Source organism: Brachyhypopomus gauderio, chromosome 6 (genome assembly GCF_052324685.1).
Source record: "Brachyhypopomus gauderio isolate BG-103 chromosome 6, BGAUD_0.2, whole genome shotgun sequence".
Classification (NCBI taxonomy): Eukaryota; Metazoa; Chordata; class Actinopteri; order Gymnotiformes; family Hypopomidae; genus Brachyhypopomus; species Brachyhypopomus gauderio.
Window position 1 is genome coordinate 492,501 of NC_135216.1, and position 23,250 is coordinate 515,750.

A 23,250-nucleotide genomic window follows, 5' to 3' on the forward strand; every position below is an offset into this window, starting at 1 on the left:
ACTTCTACTAGAACACAAGGTCAATGTAAGGAAGAACAACAGGTGTACATGAATGCTTCACATCTGTTCCTGTGCACTGTGATGCATTTTCTTCATTTTTTCTGTCCTTATTGTGTGTAGTTTAACTCAATATGAATAGCTAAAGAGCAGAACCAAAGGCATTTCTATGTTTTCTGTGTTTATTTTATCAAAACTCTTAAAATATTATTGTGAAACTGCAAACAGATTTTCAGTAGCAAAATAAATTAATAAGCCTTCATCATAAAAACTGTATAAAGCAAAATTAATTTCCATATGGTGTCCACACAGAATGTGGTATGTCATCTAACTTTACTATTAACTCAACAAATTTGATTAAATATTCCGCTCATCAGTGTCCTAAAGTTTAATACACAGAACTCTACTCAAAAACAATGACGTTTAACTGCACAAAAAAATTTCACTTCATCATGAATACATGTAGCTTACATCTAAGATGGCTGTATTAATCTGTGACCCTTATCATGTGACTTCAACTAGCAGCCAGAATTAAAGAACACTGGTTTTCCTAACATTAAACAGTGCTATGTAATGTAAAAATGAAATAACTATTACATAAAACAATAGTCAAGACACTCCTCTTAAGCTGTTCCCAGACACATGTTGTCTGATGATTCAATAGCCTACTCAATATGTTTTAGGAATTAATATATCGATGCATCATGACAAGGAAATTGGGTAACGATGGCTAACACACAAATTCTAAAAGAGGTACTATTATGTTTTACAAATAAATAAATGTAGCTAAATTACATTTTATGAAAAAATATTATTAAAAAATCAACAACTATTTGTTGCATTAGCATAGTTTGCTTTTGAAAGTATTTTGGGACATAAATGAATAAGCAGTCTTTTATGGGAACAGAAAGCATATCTATATCCATCAATTAGACCTCTATTAGATGTCAATGTAGGCCGGGCTCCGAACACAGGGGAGACGCCCACATTACATCACGTCACTGCTAGAAATCTCCCCCGTTCGTAATCATCCACATACTGACACGCCTCTCATTTACCCTTTACACCTGCAGCACATTGTCTCTGTCTCTAAAGCCTGCACAGGTTTCGTCGTCCAGCGCTGAGTATCACCAAAGACGACGCCTGAGGACTTTATTTGCGCTTCCTTCTGTGTTTAGCATCATTCTTCTGTTCTTGGCTTTAGGTGAGCTTTTATCAAGTGAAGCATTTTTGTTCTGTTTTGGTGTCGTGACCATTAAAAATGTAACCGCCTCCCGCCTCCTCCTGCTGCTTCAGTGTCGTGTCGTCACATTACACATATATATACACGTCATATTACACATACCATATATGGTAGCCTACAGGTAGCAGCTCTTTTAACCACTGCCTCTTAGATTTAGTGTCTGGATGCACTAGTCAAATGCTATCAGCCACTTGACCAAGGTCACTCGGGCCATATGATCAAAGCTAATGTGCTTATTCGTTCATTTTAACTCACAGGGCGGGTAAAACACCTCCGATTACATGATTCATGAGCTGCTCTATTTTGATCTGCTGCAGCCTATTGTAAGTTGTTATAATGTAGACAATACTTTTTATTCAAGTCATCAGACAAATTAATCTGTAAAATCAGTGCCTTCTAGTGTTCCTGACAAATTTCAAAACCCAAAATAATAAAACAATACAAAGTAATAAAGATTGAAGCCCACATTGATAGTAGGATTCATGTAAAAATACATAAAACTGCCTGATCCATGACACTTGGTATTGGAGCATAACCGAATCAACACACACATGGTTCCATACAAAATGTAAAAAATGTTATTTGCTCATTTTCCTCCAACTCACTGCACATGCTCACAAACACACGCATGCATTCAAATGCTCACACTCACACACATACTCACTGTAACGAGGGTCCTCAGGGTACAGAGGACCCACGGGGTTTTTGTTTGATGGACTCAGGAGCAAACTCAAAAGCACAGATAGCGAACTGAGACCTCCGCGAGGAGCGGGAAACGCAGAAAATAAAAACAGAGAAAAGTCTCTGAAAAACCAAACTGAAAACACACGGAGGTAACAACTCAACGTGTCGGTAAGAACTGGAGCACAAACGAACAAAATAATGAAACCTGAGAACCAAAAACACACGGAGGCAATAACTCAACGTGTCGGTAAAAACTGGAGCGCAAACGAACAAAATAATGAAACCTGAGAACCAAAAACACACGGAGGCAATAACTCAACGTGTCGGTAAGAACTAGAGCACAAATGAACAAAATAATGAAATGGTACAGGAAGGGTACAGCGAGGGAAAACTTGAGGTAGGCCAGGAAGGGCGCAGGAGAGAGACTCAAAGGGACCAGGGGAAAAAACGAGAGACCAAAGTACGAAAGATTTGAAGAATACCGGCTGGCAGTACGTGCGAGAGGCAACAAACAACTCAGCAGTGAGGCACTGCAACTGTGCCTGTTAAATAGGGGAAGGCACAGCTGCAGGTCCTTACTGCTGATTGCGTCTCGTTAGGTCGTGAAGGCGTGCACTCCTCCTAGTGGCGACAGGAGGGACGGTCCTGGACCCAGCCCTGGTTGGAGTGGGCAGAGCACGCCCTCTGTTGGCGACAGGAGGGACGGTCCTGGACCCAGCCCTGACACTCACACACTCACACATGCTCACCCCCTCACACACATGCTCACATACACACACATGATCACCTACACTTACAGGTTCACACTCACACACAAACTCATTTTCAGGTTGCTTATATTTAAATACTACCTGCCCAGTTTCTCAGAATGTCATTTGAGCCACTGAAATGTTCAGTGTGAATGCTCACAATAACCAAGACACTGGAAGATTACACAGTGAGTTGGTTCTTTTCAGGTCCAGAGAGAAGTAATCCTCAGAGAACACTCTACAAACAATAGCAGTTTTGCAGGAGCAATAATTTTAACTATTAATTATTAGACAAACTATGAGGCATTAAATGTATACTTTCAGAATATGAATAAAATATTCTCTGCCCCAGTATTTCTTACCAGTTCCCCATAGATTTGTCCCCTTCCTTCAAGGGTGCGTAAGATTAGCGACATCTACTGGTCAGGATGCAACTTGCAACCAGCTGAGAACCCCCTCCCTCATCCTTAAATGTGTAGTAGAGAAAATGGCCGGCGTGAGGGGTTCAGCTATTTCTAAAAGTAGTTATGTCACACGAAATAAAGCTACAGGTTATAGTTTCCACAAAAGACAGTGAATATTATTGTTATAGCATTAACAGGGTTTATATTTATTAACAGGGCTTATATTATATATAAGATAACATTAAAGTTATAGACTTATGGTATAACGTTTATTTTTAGCATTACACTTTTATTAGCAACATAGGCAATTCTCAATAACATCACAAAGATAAATTCTAGTATAAATGTTAAATCCTGGTAGCAATTTACCCTGGACAAGTTTGAGCTTAAGCTGTAAAACAACAAATTGCATTTACATTGAAACACAAAATGACCTGCCCAGCAGAAAACACGCAACTTCAGCATCTGACACCTCATCAGTGCCTCATCAGTATATGTTGGAGACACCAATGTTTATTCTTGTATTCTGCTGCCTTTGCTTTGGGGTGGGGGGGGGGGGCGTTGGCGAACGTAAAATGGACACAGATTGAGTGTTATATCGCCGGTGGTTGGCGCCAGAGCTAGCGAACTAGTAACTCACGCAATCCGTGAGAGTTGGCAACCCAGCGGACAACATTAAATGTTACCGGATCGAGGCAGACAGTTACCGGAACGCACGCTTCAAAATTAAACAGTTCCCGGATCCTGTTCCGACAGGATCCGGTGTTACACCGAATTCTGCGACCGTCGAATTTTGTGACCGCAGAGGGCGCTATTTCGCAGTTTCAGTTAGTTTCAGTTCACAGGCACGAGCGCTTTACGAATGCTGCGTAAGCTACGCCGACGCGCTTTCATTTCTCGTTTTGCTGCTGTCCACGAGCCAAAATATGAGATGCGTGTATTTACATTTTATGTCGTCTGTTAACAAGAATGTTTCATTACAACATTTTTACACTATATTTAAACATTTTATTCAGAAGTGTATAATTACCATTCGGAATGAGGTCCAAATGACAGCAGCTTACATAACTTATGAAAAGTTTGCTATTGTCAGGCGTATGTATTGGCTGACTTTAGGCTACTCCTGTCGTCACGTGTAAAAATGTTGTAATGAAACATTCTTGTTAACAGACGACATAAAATGTAAATACACGCATCTCTCATATTTTGGCTCGTGGACAGCAGCAAAACGAGAAAAGAAAGCGCGTCGGCGTAGCTTACGCAGCATTCGTAATGCGCTCGTGCCTGTGAACTGAAACTAACTGAAACTGCGAAATAGCGCCCTCTGCGGTCACAGAATTCGACGGTCGCAGAATTCGGTGTAACACCGGCTCAAATTAAGCCCTGGGTGTGGGGCACTTCTGCATAGGGAAGCCACCGAGGCAGGTGTGGAGAAGGTTCTAAAGGTGAGGTTGTAATGCTGATATTCAGAAGATGTGAAAGCGGTCTTGTGTGAAGTGGCGAAGTGGAGTACTGAGCCTGGAATAGGGAGACTGTGGCTGTGCCTCATTTCTCATGCCACCTGCTATTAGTCAATCTCATAGGTGTCCATTTTGGATCAGTCTTTGTCTGGCCCATCACCTAGGAGGACCAATTTGCCTGGGGAGACCTTACCGGGGGAAATGACCCGACAACCTAGCTAGGATCATAGGCAAACCCCTCCACCACGATAAGGTGGCGATCCATGGGGGAGGAGCGACCGGTATACAATATTAGATAATTATATAAAATATTAGATCATTAACTACCTCATCGTGACTCACTTATAGATTTATAACCGATAACCGACCCTTTAATAAGCACGTGGGAAACTAAAACAATTTGATCACAATAAAATAAATAATAAATCTCAATATCGTCACTTCCGCCATTTCACAGGCAGGTTGGCAGGATTCGCGCTAGAGAAGGAAGTACACGGAAAAGACTCTCTGAGATTTCGCCGGAACTTGGACAGGATAACTTATAATATCATTTAGAAAAATGTATGTGCCCGCATTGTTAACCTTATAATATTTAGCTATAACGAAGAGTTCAATGTGGACTTTGACTACTGGACTCATTTAGTTGAGTCAACAAGTGATCTGTCAACACATGTAAGGAGGTTAGCAGCTCGCTAACTGATCTGGAGTTACATTCGCCTAGCTGCGTGTTACACAACTAGCCGGTCATTTAGTGTATAATGTAGTATATTTACTACAGCCGTGGTCATTTAGTGTATAAATGTAGTATATTTACTACAGCCGTGGTCATTTAGTGTATAAATGTAGTATATTTACTACAGCCGTGGTCATTTAGTGTATAAATGTAGTATATTTACTACAGCCGTGGTCATTTAGTGTATAATGTAGTATATTTACTACAGCCGTGGTCATTTAGTGTATCATGTAGTATATTTACTACAACCGTGGTCATTTAGTGTATCATGTAGTATATTTACTACAGCCGTGGTCATTTAGTGTATAATGTAGTATATTTACTACAGCCGTGGTCATTTAGTGTATCGTAGTATATTTACTACAGCCGTGGTCATTTAGTGTATAATGTAGTATATTTACTACAGCCGTGGTCATTTAGTGTATAATGTAGTATATTTACTACAGCCGTGGTCATTTAGTGTATAATGTAGTATATTTACTACAGCCGGGGTCATTAGTGTATAATGTAGTATATTTACTACAGCCGTGGTCATTTAGTGTATCATGTAGTATATTTACTACAGCCGGGGTCATTTAGTGTATAATGTAGTATATTTAGTACAGCAGTGGTCGTTTTAGTGTATAAATGTAGTATATTTAGTACAGCCGGGGTCATTTAGTTTATGTGTCCGTCTGGTAATTGTAATTTGTGTACCTCGCTGCCACACCACGTCGTGTCTGTTGAACTAACAACTGTGAGAAACAATCTGATAAAGTAGCTGAATATTGATCAGACAGTCCGATAGTTTGGTTAACTAACCAACCTCATCACGCCGTTGACCATCCGATTAGGTGACTGACCTGTCCGATTAGGTCACTGACCTGTCCGATTAGATGACTGACCTGTCTGATTAACTAGATTACCCGCATAATGTCGCAGTGAAGTTTTCGGTGTCGTTTGAATCAGCTAGAAAATCTCAGAACATGATTTAGTAAAGTGGCTGTGATCGCCTGTGGTCAACCACAGTCTCCACAATACTTAGTAATATGTCTGATAGTCATGACAGTGGTGATACTAGAACTTGTAAGGAGTCCGATCTAACACTGTCTGATAACATGGCTAGTTATCGCTAGATTAACGAGCGTAGTCTGGTTTCTCTGGTTATCCAGCTGTTGGTACTAACTCGCTGAGCTCATCTCATTTGGACCCAGATATCAATATCACAATATCAACATCACATTTGGACGTTTTATAGGTTGTCGTCTTGCACACAACTAATGACACTAATGTTTCGGATACAGCTAGCAGAAATACTAGCTAGCTGTTGTATTGATTGTAACCCTGATTTTAAAACGTCTTCCTGTGCCTTCCTTATGCTTCTTTCTAGACTTTGTAAGTGAAAGTGACCCGAATCTATGAAACTTCATCCATCAAATGGCTGCGGCATGTCCAGTGTCCGTGGAGCGGATGAACTCCACTGGTATGAACTGATTCATTTCTATATATTTTGCTGATTTATGATGCTGCAACTGTAACAAAGCTCACATTTTTCTTTTTTGCTTTGTATTTTGGCACACGGAATACGACCACAGCAATGTTGCCTTTCCATGTTTTTTCATGCCTCTTTCTACTTTTCAAAATTAGTCAGAATGAAATCAACTATCCAGTCACGTATGACTTAATTTAAATGGAGAAGTAAGAAATGTACACTTTACTTCATCTAGGGGAAGGTATTGTGTTTCAAAGTACGGCTGTTATTAGCTAGGCAGGTGAAAGCTGTATTCAGTCACAAATTCCTGTATCGCTTTCCTGCCTATCTCATTTATTTACAATACATTCTAGGGCTGCACGATGAATCGTATTTTTATCGTTATCGCGATGTGAAGTTTCACGATAAACACATCGAAAGAGCCACGATAACTCCTTGAATAACAGCAAACTCAAATTGCATTATCCTCGTCCAGCAATAGAGGGAGCTATTCGCGCTGCAGACTATGATCACGTGACGCAAGAGGCAGAGTGAGGTGAACACGCTCATCAGACACGCGATTTGGTTTAAGCCTGGTTTACACTTGATGCAGCGCGAGGGTCCGCAAGGTGAAAATAACGTAATCACGGTGGCTTCGCCCGTGCGCGATGGTCTCGCGCGCTGTCGATTCACGAGGTCGTGCACCTCTCGAATTTTGTAAGTTCTCGCGCGCCGCGTCTCAGCGCAATGAGAACAGTCATGTTTACCGGGTTCATACACCTATACAAGGTGGAATTAAAGCACTTGTACGTCACTTTCAAGGTCCATTTCAATAATTCCCAGCTCGTTAAACTTAATTGAGTTAAATATTTATACATATACTGTACTCTAAATGATTCGAAATAATTCGCTTTTTTTATCACATTATTTAATGGTTGTATATTTTCAAAACGCCCAATCTTAACGTCTTCACGTTCTTTCATGTTTCGTCCTGGAATTACAAGAGGCTCGTATTTGTTAATGTAATTACAAGAGAACTGTTCAGTCAGACAGATATTTGTTGTGAAACGAAGTAGTTACAATTTCAAGTACTTTAGCCTAAATTCCAGCACTTTTCAAACCTGATACACAAAGCAACATTAAAATTGGTCAGGTAAATGTTCATTCCCCTGTATTTGAGGGGTGTTTTTTCTATACTACTAGGCCTACATATCGTTTCGGACAACACTGCAAAGAATGTGACACGGCAAGATTAAACGCTTCCGTCGTTCGCGGAGGTTTACGCGAGGTGTGCGGAGTCGCGCTACGGTCACTCGTGAAAGTATAAACCTAGATTGAATCTATTGTTGAATAAACCTGCAAAATATTTGGAATTATTCTGGATTCATTACACAGTAAAAAAAAAAACTAATTAATGTGCTGCTGTTCAGAGAGACACTACATCTCTGTATTTTAATCTTAATTTATCGTGGTTCACATCGATATCGGGATATCCAACAATGTTATCGCACATCGTAATTTTAGTCCATATCGTGCACCCCTAATACATTCATTAGGCTACTTTATTACTTTATGTGTATTACTTATGTGTATGAGTGTTAGGAATGTGATTATTACTGGTCTGATGGCTTTCAGGTGTGTACACTATGTTTTGGAGAAGGATGTTATTACCTAAGAGAGGTACATGCATGTGTACTTGCATGTGTGTTTGTGGTGTTTCTGTAATTGAAGTCTAGAGGTTTTATTATTATCTGGGGGCATCAGTATCATAGTTGTTGCTATTGTGTGTGATGTGATTCATTGGGGGGGGGGGGGGGGGGGCTGTCGGTATCAAAGCCCGCAAGCCAGGTGCTTGTGCATGCTGCAGTTCCACACCAGTGAGCATATGTCCTGCACATGGCTGCAGACCACAGTATGTTCCATGGGTGAGTGTTCTCTTTCCACAGAAGGCTTTTCCTCATTCGTAAGTATTTCATACCAGCATGTGTGGTTTATTGTAAGTTGTGTACTGGAATGTTCACTCACAGAGCAATGAGAGCAAGAAGACGGGAAATAATATAGATGTGTTTCATGGAGTTACATTGACTGTTGTCATAAAACTGCCACAGTGGTTAATCTCTGAGGCCAGGATCTCTGTAGACCCCGTTCTCTAACAATTGATTTAGCTTCGAGGGGTATGCTTCTAATTCTGTATATAATTAGTTTATAAATGTACATCTCCTTCAAGATACTGCAAAAATAACAGACAGGAATTTAGCAAAAACGACAGGTTGGACAGGTTCTTGTCTTGTTTGTGTTCGTGAAGTACAGGAACTTTTATTGTTTATTGTATTTTTGTTTTTTGTTTTGTTTTGTTTTTGTTTTTAATATAACAATTGCTTATATGGATACCTGATCCTTTACCATCGATTGGGAGTACCATGCTGATTCTAATTTTTAAATTATAACTTCCAACATAACTACTCAATACATGTCTAATAATGGAAATGTTTACACATTCAATTTTATAAAAATCTTATTTTTGTACAGTCCTGTCAACATATGAGTCAGATTGATTGTTAATGGTTGTAGGTATGTATAGCCTCCGTTTGATGTCCAGTTTTGGTTAGGTGATGTTAGGCATGATGTTAGGCATGTTGGCTGTGAACACTTAAATAGCAATATTTTTGGAACTTGCAAGAAGATTGCAGATTTCTATCACACAAAATCATGTAGGCTACTTTTAGACCTATATAGGATAATGAGTGTTGCCAGTAATGTCTGTCTTCAGAAGACTTAAATCTGAATATTCTCCACATGAATATGCTGGTGGGAATTTCCTCCTGCTGAACTAGTGAGATTTAGTCAGTGAGTGACAGCCTAAATTAGGTAGGTAAACTCCTTCATGGCTTTGGTCATGTTTTTGCCATTACTTTTTACAATATTTTTTAGATTGCATGTACATTTTGAGAATTAAATGGACTTTTTTTGTTTTTGGGGATTTTTTGGATTGAGGGGGATATTATTTGTTATTTAAGCCTTCAAAGAGTACCGTAATGGCCTCTGCAGTATTTGAATTATTCCAAGTCAAATTAATAGACACAAATTGAAGCCAACAATGGGAACATGTCAAGATGTACATTTCATGTTTGTAGGTTTGCATCTTGAGGTATGGTAAAGCCATTTCACTTCAGTAGCACTGACTGGGTCTGTTGTGCAACTAAAAGTAGGCAGACTGGTACAGAGGCATGTGAAGGCGGCTACTTAAGAAATGTTATTGTGAGTGTGGTGGTAATGTGGCTGACACTAGCCTTGCCTATCCTGCCCAGACTGCATGAATGCTTTGCATTCCAAAATCGGCTATGTTGCCTCTACCTTTCTGCTCATGTCTTCCTCTTGTCTCAGCTCTGAAACATTTCCACATATCACGTTAGTACCCAAGGAGTCTGTTGTGGATGTTTACATTTCCTCCATGTCTCTTTTAGTGGGGACTTGCATCCTGAGATGCTCAATACAACTAATTAGCTAATGTCTTTGAACGGTGTCTTTGAACAATTTACAAATGTAATTTGAGTTAATATTGAGTCCTACCTGGAGGGCATAATCAAACACTTCTCAGAAGTTTCTCATCATGAAGACTTTACATTATGAATCCAGAATTGAGACTTGTAAACTTGAGCCAAGACGTGGCCCTTACTGAGTGGGAGTAACAGTCCTTTCTCTTTCTACATGGATGCAGGAACTGCTGAAAGTTTTAGAATGGCTTCTTTGGAGGTAAGAATTCGTTTTATGTTTCAGCTGTAGTTTATTTTATAGCTCTAGTCTTGCATCTACCACATCAACTGTTATGAAAAATATGGTCATTTTCTGACCATTGTACCAAAGTTAAAACCTACTGTTTTTGTTAATGATTTCATGTTTATATTGTATTGTTTTATTTATTATTTACAACAAATCATTGCTGTACGTTTGCATCTCTCAGGGACTGGGCTCCCCAGGTTCATCCCAGACCAATAAGAGAACCATTGGACATCGTGGCATTGACCCCACAGGGGAAACTACATACAAAAAGGCAAGCAATACTGTGTACATGTACATATTATGAAGACTTGTCTATGGAAGCACCATGCAAACTAAGCATGTTAGTTTTTATAGCAGTAGCAGTATTCTTACAAATGTCATTCTTTAATATACTTTTTCACACTTTTTTTCTTCTTTTCTTTAACTATTCAATGAATACATTAATTGTTGTTAATTGAGTCATTTCAATGGAAAACCATGCGTGTGACTTTTTTGTAAAAATCACTTAAACCTTGTATGATTGATTTTTGAGTTTTACATTTATATTTAAAGCAGTTAATTAAACTTTTCTTCTGTTTATTGTGCAATTTAAAAAATGTAAATATATGCTTTTGTGGAAATATTGTTGTAGCACCATGAATTGGTGCTAAACATGCAGTCCCTTGAGGGACGTGAAGCTGGAATGTTGAAGATTGCAGAGAGATATGATCCACAGGCCTTGATTCATATCTGCTCCAGCAGTCCTAACAGTTTAACAGTACACCTGACCACATTTTGAAAACTGACACCATTATTCTTTGTGTGTTCCCTTTGTCTTGGCCCTCAGACCACGTCGTCTGCCCTGAAAGGTGCCATCCAGCTGGGCATCACGTACACGGTGGGCAGCCTGAGCCAGAAGCCAGAGAGGGATGTGCTCATGCAGGACTTTGAAGTGGTGGAGAGCATTTTCTTCCCCAGGTGTGTGGGTGTGGGTATAAAAGAATAACCGTTCAAACATCTGTAATATCCACTTTCTCTCTAATAGACTTTGCTTTCTTTCTTAATCTTAGCGAAGGCAGTAACTTGACCCCCGGCCACCACCATGGTGACTTCAGGTTTAAAACCTATGCTCCAATTGCCTTCCGCTACTTCAGGGAGATGTTTGGGATTCGGCCCGATGACTACCTGGTAACGTTTCCTTTTAGTTGTCTTACTCTGCAGCCTGCTCTTTGAAATGTAAATGCAAAACACTTAGTGTACACCTTTAGGTAAATAATTAAAGACCCGAGAAGACAGTGTAACTTAAATGTTTAATGTCTCAGTGAAGAGACTGCTAGATGTTGAGATTATTACCTCTGTGACCACACATTGTTTACATGGTGCCAAGATAGAACCATCTTCATATTAAATGTTCCTGCATCTTCTATACTGCTATAAAACACCATCTTGCAAGGCAGAATAATCCTGCCATGTATTATGGAAACAAACAAGTTTGGCAGGTTACAACTGGAAAAATGTAGCCCCCAAGTTTTGGAAATAGTTTGTCTTGGCTTGGTTTTTCTTTGCCACCTTCATCCAAAGCTTGGTCTGTTATAAATAATGTATTTTAACAGAAACATCACTGCAGCTCCTGTAATATAATACATTGTGCTTGGACATGTAGGCTTTGCACTATAAAACATGTGCCTTAAGTATTTAGTACATTGCAATAAAGATTAATATTGGCTGTTTTTTCATAATGAACAACACATCAGCCATACCAAACACAAACGCTTGTTTGTATTCATGTACAATCGGATGTTTGTGTGCAACCTGAATACAGAACTGGTTCTGTGGAGGGAAAAGGGTGGTGGTGTTGGTTCTTAACAGATTCACTTGTGTGAATGTGCTTGTGTTTTCTGCAGTACTCTCTTTGCAATGAACCACTGATCGAGCTGTCCAACTCTGGGGCGAGTGGGTCCCTCTTCTATGTCTCCAGTGATGATGAGTTCATCATTAAAACAGTCCAGCACAAAGAAGCAGAGTTTCTGCAGAAGCTGTTGCCTGGATACTTTATGGTGAGGAATATGATATTGTCTGTGCATTTGTTTTAATATAAATTCTTGTTTATTTTTCTTGTTATTATCTTAAGTTCTTCTGGTCTGATCTTGATCCTTGTTCCAGAACCTGAACCAGAACAGGCGCACATTGTTGCCCAAGTTCTACGGCCTCTACTGCGTTCAGGCAGCCGGTAAAAACATCCGCATCGTGGTGATGAACAACCTGCTGCCCCGTGCCATCCCCATGCACCCGAAATACGACCTGAAGGGCTCCACGTACAAACGGCGCGCCTCACCCAAGGAGCGCACCAAGAGTCTGCCCACCTACAAAGATCTCGACTTCATGGAGGACATTCCTGAGGGCCTGCTGCTGGAGAGTGAGCACCACAACGCCCTCTGCAAAACCATCCAACGAGACTGTCTGGTGAGGCGGGAGGTGGGGTGCATGGGCACGTGTGTGGATACCACTACTCCATAATGGGATGTTTTGCTGTTGTAATGAAGGTTCTTGTTCACACGTGTAACCACAGTTTAAACGCAACGTTCTGAATAAGCAGCTGCCCCAGCACTTCTTCTGGAGACCTGGGAAGCCAGCAGGTTCCTCTGTGCAGCTGCTTTAGGCCCCTGGCTGACCTGTAAACTCTGTGTTTGCACTTCAGTTGCTGCAGAGCTTCAAAATCATGGACTACAGTCTGCTGGTTGGGATCCACAACATGGGCCGAGCGGGGTGACGAGGCTTCCACAGCTCTGCCTGATCAGAAACGAGCTCAGGGCCAGAAGCCCCTCTACTGCACGGCCATGGAAGCCATTCAGGGGGAGGCCAAGGGCAAGAGTCCACCACAGTCCAGTGAGAGGTGAGGGTGTAGTGTGAGTCCACCACAGTCCAGTGAGAGGTGAGAGTCCACCACAGTCCAGTGAGAGGTGAGGGTGCAGTGAGAATCCACCACAGTCCAGTGAGAGGTGAGAGTCCACCACAGTCCAGTGAGAGGTGAGGGTGCAGTGAGTCCACCACAGTCCAGTGAGAGGTGAGGGTGCAGTGAGTCCACCACAGTCCAGTGAAAGGTGAGAGTCCACCACAGTCCAGTGAGAGGTGAGGGTGCAGTGAGAGTCCACCACAGTCCAGTGAGAGGTGAGGGTGCAGTGAGAGTCCACCACAGTCCAGTGAGAGGTGAGGGTCCACCACAGTCCAGTGAGAGGTGAGGGTGCAGTGAGAGTCCACCACAGTCCAGTGAGAGGTGAGGGTGCAGTGAGAGTCCACCACAGTCCAGTGAGAGGTGAGAGTCCACCACAGTCCAGTGAGAGGTGAGAGTCCACCACAGTCCAGTGAGAGGTGAGAGTCCACCACAGTCCAGTGAGAGGTGAGAGTCCACCACAGTCCAGTGAGAGGTGAGAGTCCACCACAGTCCAGTGAGGGTGCAGTGAGAGTCCACCACAGTCCAGTGAGAGGTGAGGGTGCAGTGAGAGTCCACCACAGTCCAGTGAGAGGTGAGGGTGCAGTGAGTCCACCACAGTCCAGTGAGAGGTGAGAGTCCACCACAGTCCAGTGAGAGGTGAGGGTGCCGTGAGAGTCCACCACAGTCCAGTGAGAGGTGAGGGTGCAGTGAGAGTCCACCACAGTCCAGTGAGAGGTGAGAGTCCACCACAGTCCAGTGAGAGGTGAGGGTGCAGTGAGAGTCCACCACAGTCCAGTGAGAGGTGAGGGTTCAGTGAGAGTCCACCACAGTCCAGTGAGAGGTGAGGGTTCAGTGAGAGTCCACCACAGTCCAGTGAGAGGTGAGAGTCCACCACAGTCCAGTGAGAGGTGAGAGTCCACCACAGTCCGGTGAGGGTGCAGTGAGAGTCCACCACAGTCCAGTGAGAGGTGAGTGTGCAGTGAGAGTCCACCACAGTCCAGTGAGAGGTGAGGGTGCAGTGAGAGTCCACCACAGTCCAGTGAGAGGTGAGAGTCCACCACAGTCCAGTGAGAGGTGAGGGTGCAGTGAGAGTCCACCACAGTCCAGTGAGAGGTGAGGGTTCAGTGAGAGTCCACCACAGTCCAGTGAGAGGTGAGAGTCCACCACAGTCCAGTGAGAGGTGAGGGTGCAGTGAGTCCACCACAGTCCAGTGAGAGGTGAGGGTGCAGTGAGAGTCCACTACAGTCCAGTGAGAGGTGAGGGTGCAGTGAGAGTCCACTACAGTCCAGTGAGAGGTGAGGGTGCAGTGAGTCCACCACAGTCCAGTGAGAGGTGAGAGTCCACCACAGTCCAGTGAGAGGTGAGAGTCCACCACAGTCCAGTGAGAGGTGAGGGTGCAGTGAGTCCACCACAGTCCAGTGAGAGGTGAGAGTACACCACAGTCTAGTGAGAGGTGAGGGTGTAGTGAGAGTCCACCACAGTCCAGTGAGAGGTGAGGGTGCAGTGAGAGTCCACCACAGTCCAGTGAGAGGTGAGAGTCCACCACAGTCCAGTGAGAGGTGAGGGTGCAGTGAGTCCACCACAGTCCAGTGAGAGGTGAGAGTACACCACAGTCTATCGAGAGGTGAGGGTGTAGTGAGAGTCCACTACAGTCCAGTGAGAGGTGAGGGTGTAGCGTCCACATGCACATGCAGTCCACACTACCATGCCTACATGCAAGTGATGCTTATACTAACCTTACACACAAATATGCTAATACTGACTAAAGATGTGTAGATGAGTTATTTAAAAATATACTGTGGGTGGTCTTCTGAGTTATTAACAGACCCACATTCTGAATGGTTGTGGTATTTTGTCACCAGTCATTTTGCATTTGAATTTTTTCTCTTATGTTTTGCTTTGTTGGTTGTCTTAAAGTTGTGTGTGTACCTTTGTTCACTTTTGTTGCCTACAACAAAGATGGCTTTTGTTGCTCACTGATCGATATTGTGAATGTGTTTTTGATGACTTGCAAGTTTAAACATGTGCCAAATGTGTTTCCAGCTATTTGTTACTATATACTATAATTTAGCCAACCTTTGTGCGTGTGTGTGTGTGTGTGTGTGTGTGTATGTGTATGTGTGTGTTTCACTGCAGTATGGGAGGTATTCCAGCGCGTAACTCGAAGGGGGAGAGGTTACTGATCTTTATTGGCATCATTGACATCCTGCAGTCCTACAGGTACCAGAGTTCAGAGAGGGCTGCACTTTTGCTCCTTAATAATCAAGTGACTTGTGTGTATTTCTGTGAGGCTTGTGAAGGATCCTTGTTTGTGTGTGTGTGTGTGTGTGTGTGTGTGTGTGTGTGTGTGTGTGTGTGTGTGTGTGTGTGTGTGTGTGTGTGTGTGTGTGTGTGTGTGTGTGTGTAGGTTGGTGAAGAAGCTGGAACACTCCTGGAAGTCCTTGGTCCATGACGGGGTGAGAGTCTCACTACTTCACATATGGGTCCTGCATGAAACTCACTCCAATTTGATTAGCATGTCAAGCTTTTCAAAGTATTGAATGCATCATTTAAAAACAGCTTAAAGACATCAGTAGATCATCAATATTGACTTCTGTGTCAAACCTTTACATTCATAAAGTAATCAGTAATTGCTTTGAGTGATTAAGCAGCAAAACTTATTTATTTTAGCTGTTGTCTGGGAATATTAGCTAGGTAACAATCATACGTTGGCTTGGCCACACTGGTATTAGTAATGTGCCGTTACTCTTGGCAACAAGCACAACATGACTAGTAACAGGAATTTGGGTTTACCGATGCACTTTAATGGTAATGTTGATGCTTGCAAAATGCATTCATAAAAGTAAATTGTGCTGGCTTTTGATGGCAGCAAAGGTGTCATTCATTTAACGTGTGTGGATAGCTCGTTTACATAATTTTGTTCTTCAGGACACCGTGTCGGTGCACAGGCCTGGCTTTTACGCTGATCGCTTCCAGAAGTTCATGTGCAGCACGGTCTTCAAGAAGGCGTCATGTAAGTCCGAACCCTGCAGCATTAACAAACGCACCACTTGGCCTACAATGCAAAGCTTCAGCTGAAAAAAACCTAACCGAGAGTTTCCTGTGTCTTGGCACCTGGCTAGTGAAGACATCTCCTTCGAAGAAGGTTCGAGGAGGCGTGTCTGTCGGAGTGCGCAAGGCCAACGCTGCGACGTCGGGACCGCTCCAAGCAGCAGAACCGAGCCCACCCGAGGCCAGGCCGCCCGCCCACGGCCGTGACCCGGACCACCTCCCCGGCACCAGCGCCGTGGCCCTCTCCTTCCAGTCAGACGCACCTGAAGACAGAGGTCAGTACTGCTGAACCTGAACATCCACTGACACCGGCTAGCTTTTAATAATATGGTGCATTTAAATGAGGAATGTTGGTCATAGATAATGTTGTGTTGTTACATTGATTAGTGCTGTTGGTGTTGCTCTCCTCGGTGTGCATCAGGTGCAGCTGGTAATGGGGCGTGACGCCCAGCTTATGAACCCTGAGCAGAGCTGCATCTTGTCTTCATTAAATGCTGAGCCGTGTCTTTATGATTAAACGCTGAGATGAGCTGCATATTTGTAAATAGTTGTGTGGTCTTTCTTCTAGATGTGCCAGCTCGCCCCGATCTGCTCCCCCAAGATGACGTCATAAGCGGCTCTTTCGAGACCACGCCCCAGAAGTCTGCGTCTGAAGCACAGTCCTCAAGGTGGGTGGGTGTTTGGTGCGTGGGGTTCTGTGGGTGGGCACATGTGTGCCGTGCCTCGCATGGCTCTCAGAAACAAACCTGCAGCATCTCGTGCTGTTTTTCAGAGTGGAGGAGCAGAATCCTCCTGATGCAGATCACAGCAGACTGGAGTCTGGAGTATCAAACAGGTGAGCGGTGCAGTCAGGTCTCCAGCTGCTTCAGAAGCTCCACACACGCTGCCTCTACACACTCTCACTCCACACACACACTGCCTCTACACACTCTCACTCCACACACACACTGCCTCTACACACTCTCACTCCACACACACGCTGCTGCCTCTACACACTCTCACTCCACACACACACTGCCTCTACACACTCTCACTCCACACACACACACTGCCTCTACACACTCTCACTCCACACACACACTGCCTCTACACACTCTCACTCCACACACACGCTGCTGCCTCTACACACTCCCACTTTACACACACGCTGCTGCCTCTACACACTCCCACTCCACACACACGCTGCCTCTAAACACTCCCACTCCACACACACACTGCCTCTACACACTCTCACTCCACACACACGCTGCTGCCTCTACACACTCCCACTTTACACACACGCTGCTGCCTCTACACACTCCCACTCCACACACACGCTGCCTCTAAACACTCCCACTCCACACACACGCTGCCTCTACACACTCCCACTCCACACACGCTGCCTCTACACACTCTCACTCCACACACACGCTGCCTCTACACACTCCCACTCCACACACACGCTGCCTCTACACACTCCCACTCCACACACACGCTGCCTCTACACACTCCCACTCCACACACACGCTGCCTCTACACCAGGGGTACTCAAATAGAAATGATGACGGGCCACATTTTATTTTTTCAATCACTGAAGGGCCGGTTACGGGGGGGGGGGGGGGGGGGGGGGGGAGGTGGCGAACGTAAACTGTCGACGGGGGGGGTGAACGCATTTGGGCGTCTGCTACCTGTTTGTTGTTGCCATAAAGGCAATCCCCGGCATCGTCTTGAGATCGCGGTGCGCGATTTCAAAATAAGAGCGGATAGCACGATTGAAAAAAAAGATTCCTAAAAAAAAAAAACACTTTTCAAAACAGCTCGCGGGCCAGAAATAGATAGCCCGCGGCCGGATGTGGCCTGCGGGCCGCTATTTGAGTATGGGGGCTCTACACACTCCCACTCCACACACACGCTGCCTCTACACACTCCCACTCCACATACACGCTGCCTCTACACACTCCCGCTCCACACACACGCTGCCTCTACACACTCCCGCTCCACACACACGCTGCCTCTACACACTCCCGCTCCACACACACGCTGCCTCTACACACTCACACTCCACACACACGCTGCCTCTGCACACTCCCTCTCCACACACACGCTGCCTCTACACACTCCCACTCCACACACACGCTGCCTCTACACACTCCCACTCCACATACACGCTGCCTCTACACACTCCCACTTCACACACACGCTGCCTCTACACACTCCCACTTCACACACACGCTGCCTCTACACACTCCCACTCCACACACACGCTGCCTCTACACACTCTCACTCCACACACACGCTGCTGCCTCTACACACTCTCACTCCACACACACGCTGCCTCTACACACTCTCACTCCACACACACGCTGCTGCCTCTACACACTCTCACTCCACACACACGCTGCTGCCTCTACACACTCTCACTCCACACACACGCTGCTGCCTCTACACACTCTCACTCCACACACACGCTGCTGCCTCTACACACTCTCACTCCACACACACGCTGCCTCTACACACTCCCACTCCACACACACGCTGCCTCTACACACTCACACTCCACACACACGCTGCCTCTACACACTCCCTCTCCACACACACGCTGCCTCTGCACACTCACACTCCACACACACGCTGCCTCTGCACACTCCCACTCCACACACGCTGCCTCTGCACACTCCCACTCCACATACACGCTGCCTCTACACACTCCCACTCCACATACACGCTGCCTCTACACACTCTCACTCCACACACACGCTGCCTCTACACACTCTCACTCCACACACACGCTGCTGCCTCTGCACACTCCCTCTCCACACACACGCTGCTGCCTCTGCACACTCCCGCTCCACACACACGCTGCCTCTGCACACTCCCGCTCCACACACACGCTGCCTCTACACACTCTCACTCCACACACACGCTGCCTCTACACACTCTCACTCCACACACACGCTGCTGCCTCTGCACACTCCCGCTCCACACACACGCTGCCTCTGCACACTCCCGCTCCACACACACGCTGCCTCTACACACTCCCGCTCCACACACACGCTGCCTCTACACTCCCGCTCCACACACACGCTGCCTCTACACACTCCCGCTCCACACACACGCTGCCTCTACACACTCCCGCTCCACACACACGCTGCCTCTACACACTCCCGCTCCACACACACGCTGCCTCTACACACTCCCGCTCCACACACTCACTCAACACCAGCACATTCCCTCACTGACCGTTCATCTACATCTTTCCTTCCAAGCACCGCGTCGGTGGAGGACAGTGCGGATGTCGTCTCTCTCAGTGAAGTCATTGCCCAGGTCGACAACTGTAATACAAGTATAATGGAAAAGTAAGCTGGGCTTTTGCGGTTGGGCTTTTTCATTTTGTTTTTCCTTTTTCTGTGTCCAGTAATTAAGTGGACCCTTCATTCCCAGAACAGAAATAGTCAGTTTTCTCAGCTGTGTAGTTCCCTTCTTCAGAATAAAGGCAAACAACTAGTGTTCAGAAGCTCTGAGGCTCTGTTCCCCCATGGGAAATAGAACTGCAGAACTGACTAATGCCAGTTCCCAGTTGTGACCTGCATGAAAGCAAAGCCCTGATGGGCCATGTTAACTGACAGCATTTACCTTTGTTCGCTGGATGCCTGTTGGCTTTGTGTATTTCTATTACCCCTTTCCAAAATGAATGAGACCCTTCAAAAGAATGTGAATGGTAAGAACTATCGACACATTCATCAAGGCATCAGAGCATGCCTGCTAGCACTAGCTGGCTGACAATCACATATAGTGCACCTCAAATGTCAGAGTTAAATAGAAATGTAATATTTATTTATAAAAAATATGTTTATTTCAATTTGTGTTAATTTTGCTGTCTGGTGCAGTGAGGACAGACAGATGACGGCTTGAGTAGGGAAGTCAAACGAGTAGGAAGTTGGGGGGGAAATAAAGCCAAAGACATGTGGACGCACAGAGTACTCCATCCTGCAGAGATGGAACAGGAAGTGGAAAGGAGAGACTTCGAAAGGGTGAACCACACAAAGGACCGTCTCATGCATGACTACTCCAGAATCACTGCTGAAGAGGTTTTGTCAACAGAAAGATGCTGCTCTTTTGTGTCCGCCACTCCAAAACTGCTGTATTCTTACAGCCTTAAAACAGAACAGTGCCTTCATTATGAAAGAATTCCCAGAACACCAGCTCACAAAAACATGGATATTTTTTATGTCTTTGAAACAATCCTTAGTGAAACTCTTCACGTGGACCTTAATACTTTTTTAATAACTATTCCTTGTTTACCTCTGAGCCAAACAAATCAATGCTGAAAAACATAGACTACAGTTCTGTGTTGCGCATCTCGCACAAGTCTGAGTAAGTGAGGGCAGTTGCCCCAGACATGCCCCAGACATGCCCCAGAAGTTTTGAAGAGCTTAACTTTTTTTTACATCAGCATCTCGATCAGCTATGTTTTAGTGTGTTTTGTTTAGTATTAAATGTAATTGTAGAGCTAGATGTAAGGTTGCAGCAGTTGGTAGCTCGCTAGTTGCCTCAGACAGTTTTGCCAGTCTGGATTTGCCAGATTTTAGTGAGCTAAATTTAGCTAGCTCAGTAAGCTCAGAGTAGCATTGTTTTAGGAGAGTTTTAAGTGCACAAGATTTGCAAAGATCTCTAATCATTCCCAGACATGCTGAAAAGATGTGTAAAGAGGAGAAGTGTTTGATGTGGCGTCATAACGATGTCACATGTCTCATTCCAGTGTCTGTCAGCTTGCTACTGCAGTATGTATGGTATACACTTTAATAGTTATTATAAGTTGAATGCTTTGCTGGTATTCTGCTTCAGCTTTGTATTTATGATCATTTTATGCAAAACAACAAAAAAGTGTTTGAGGGAGTGTTCTTGTTAACTGAAATGTAAAGGGGAAATGTGATTGAATATGCATACTGTAAACTTTACTGACCTTTTCAAATCTAACTCAATATTTCACATTTAGCATTACTAAAAAAAATTGCGCTATTTGCCTGGATGATACAATTAAGCAGGCCAAAAACAAATGGGTGGGGTTAAACATTTCCTGATTAGTTTGGGACAACCACGTAATGAAGGTCTGTGTGAACACTAAAGTGGGCAGTACCCAGTGCAGACTTTTAATGTTGGCACAAAAAAGTCTAAAAAGGTTAAACCCCAACTATTACAGCTGAGAGGTTTGGGTTGTAGCCGTGGTTTGCTTTTGTGTGAATTGCGATGTCATAGTCCCCAGTACCAAATGGTTCACACTCACTATACAGTATTTGGGGATGCCTTCCTTACTGATCTGGGCTCAGAGACTAGAAGTGCTATGCCACAATGCAAAATTACATTTAGCAAACTTCCCACATTACTACATTTTAACTTGCAGTGCCTTATGTAAATATATACGTGAATCTGAATTAAAAATGTATTAACAATTAAATAGAAAAGTATTTTAAATAAAACATGACTACCAGTATTACAACAAATATGTTCAACTACTAGTTTTGCTGGATCCTAAAAGCTCATTGTCACAGCTGTGGTTAAGACAGGTACTGCAACCAAGCTTTTCCAAATGACTATTTATTGAGCTATATATGTAATTTATTTCTTCATCTTCTGTTTCTAAATGTCTTATGCCCGGGGGTCTATGCAATACAGAAAAAGAAACTGTTTCCTGGTGATATCTGCGAGAAGTAAACAAATTAATAGAAATCAGTGATGCGAGGGTGGATGAACCAGACATCTTAGTCTTCCTTTAAAACCACAACCAGACATCTTCCTTTAATAACACAACCAGACATCTCTTAGTCTTCCTTTAATAACACAACCAGACGTCTGTGTCTCTTGGTGTTCCTTTAATAGTCACGTTTCAGGCTAAGACACTCGGATACTGCTGAAAAACCTTAAGTAGTCTGTATTTGCATCACTCCAATATAATCATGCAGATGTCCATCCTTTGAATCAGATTGTCCTATATGTAATTTTGCCTTCTGTCATAAAGATTGTATGAAATCGGCTACTTTGTATAGTTGCAACTATGTTTTTGTAGTACTTTTTGAACAGGCTGGATTTACCATGTTGTACTCAGATGAATTCATTAAAGAAAGGAGGGAAAACCTTGTTTATTGGCTTCATGTCATAACTTAATCTTATGTTAATTGAATAGAAAGAAAAGGTGTGTATGATATCTTAATTGTATTTTAGTTGAGAAAATGAATGATGTTAAATTTATATAGAGCCTTTCTAGATACCCAAGGTCGCTTTTACAATTGTAACACACAGGTACAACTCTTACACTACCAATCACACACCGGCGAGAAGCAGCAGCCAATCACACACAGCGTACTCTCTACCGGGATCCACAGCCCCCTGGGGGACTGAATGGGGTGCAGGAAGGGGAGAGAGGACAGACCATCCACCACTGGACATACAAGCACACCCACATTCATGCACAGACACTCAGAAAACTGCTTTTATTGACATACTCAGGAAGAATTTATCAGGGAATGCCAATTTACCAAACCTCCATGTCTTTGGACTATGGGAAGAAACCAGAGACACTGGAGGAAACGCACACAGACACGGGGAGAACATGGAAACTCCACTCAGATAGGGACTTGAACCCAAGACCCCAGTGCTGAGAGGCAAATGTGCTAACCACCAAGCCACTGTGTTGCTAAGATGCAACCATTCCCAGAGCTTAAGAAAAGTGCATGACCTAAACATTTTTATCATGTGCTGGATTGTGAAACGCAATACACCCTATAGGAATATTTGTCAATTGTGATTTTTTT

At 43.9% G+C, this 23,250-nt stretch overlaps 1 protein-coding gene across 1 annotated transcript; it reads left to right on the forward strand.

Moving 5' to 3' along the window:
• The first annotated feature begins 5,061 nt into the window (after positions 1-5,061).
• pip5k1aa (phosphatidylinositol-4-phosphate 5-kinase, type I, alpha, a) lies at positions 5,062-22,577 on the forward strand. The gene is given in 19 exon segments (XM_077007986.1): positions 5,062-5,209; positions 6,640-6,732; positions 8,356-8,400; positions 10,439-10,473; positions 10,682-10,771; positions 11,327-11,457; positions 11,550-11,667; positions 12,384-12,536; positions 12,643-12,942; positions 13,178-13,233; positions 13,235-13,372; positions 15,548-15,631; positions 15,819-15,867; positions 16,340-16,424; positions 16,534-16,737; positions 17,031-17,130; positions 17,235-17,297; positions 19,708-19,797; positions 20,329-22,577. Coding segments are annotated over 18 exon segments (1,812 nt in total). The 5' UTR covers positions 5,062-5,209; positions 6,640-6,686; the 3' UTR covers positions 20,354-22,577.
• The last annotated feature ends 673 nt before the right edge of the window (positions 22,578-23,250 follow it).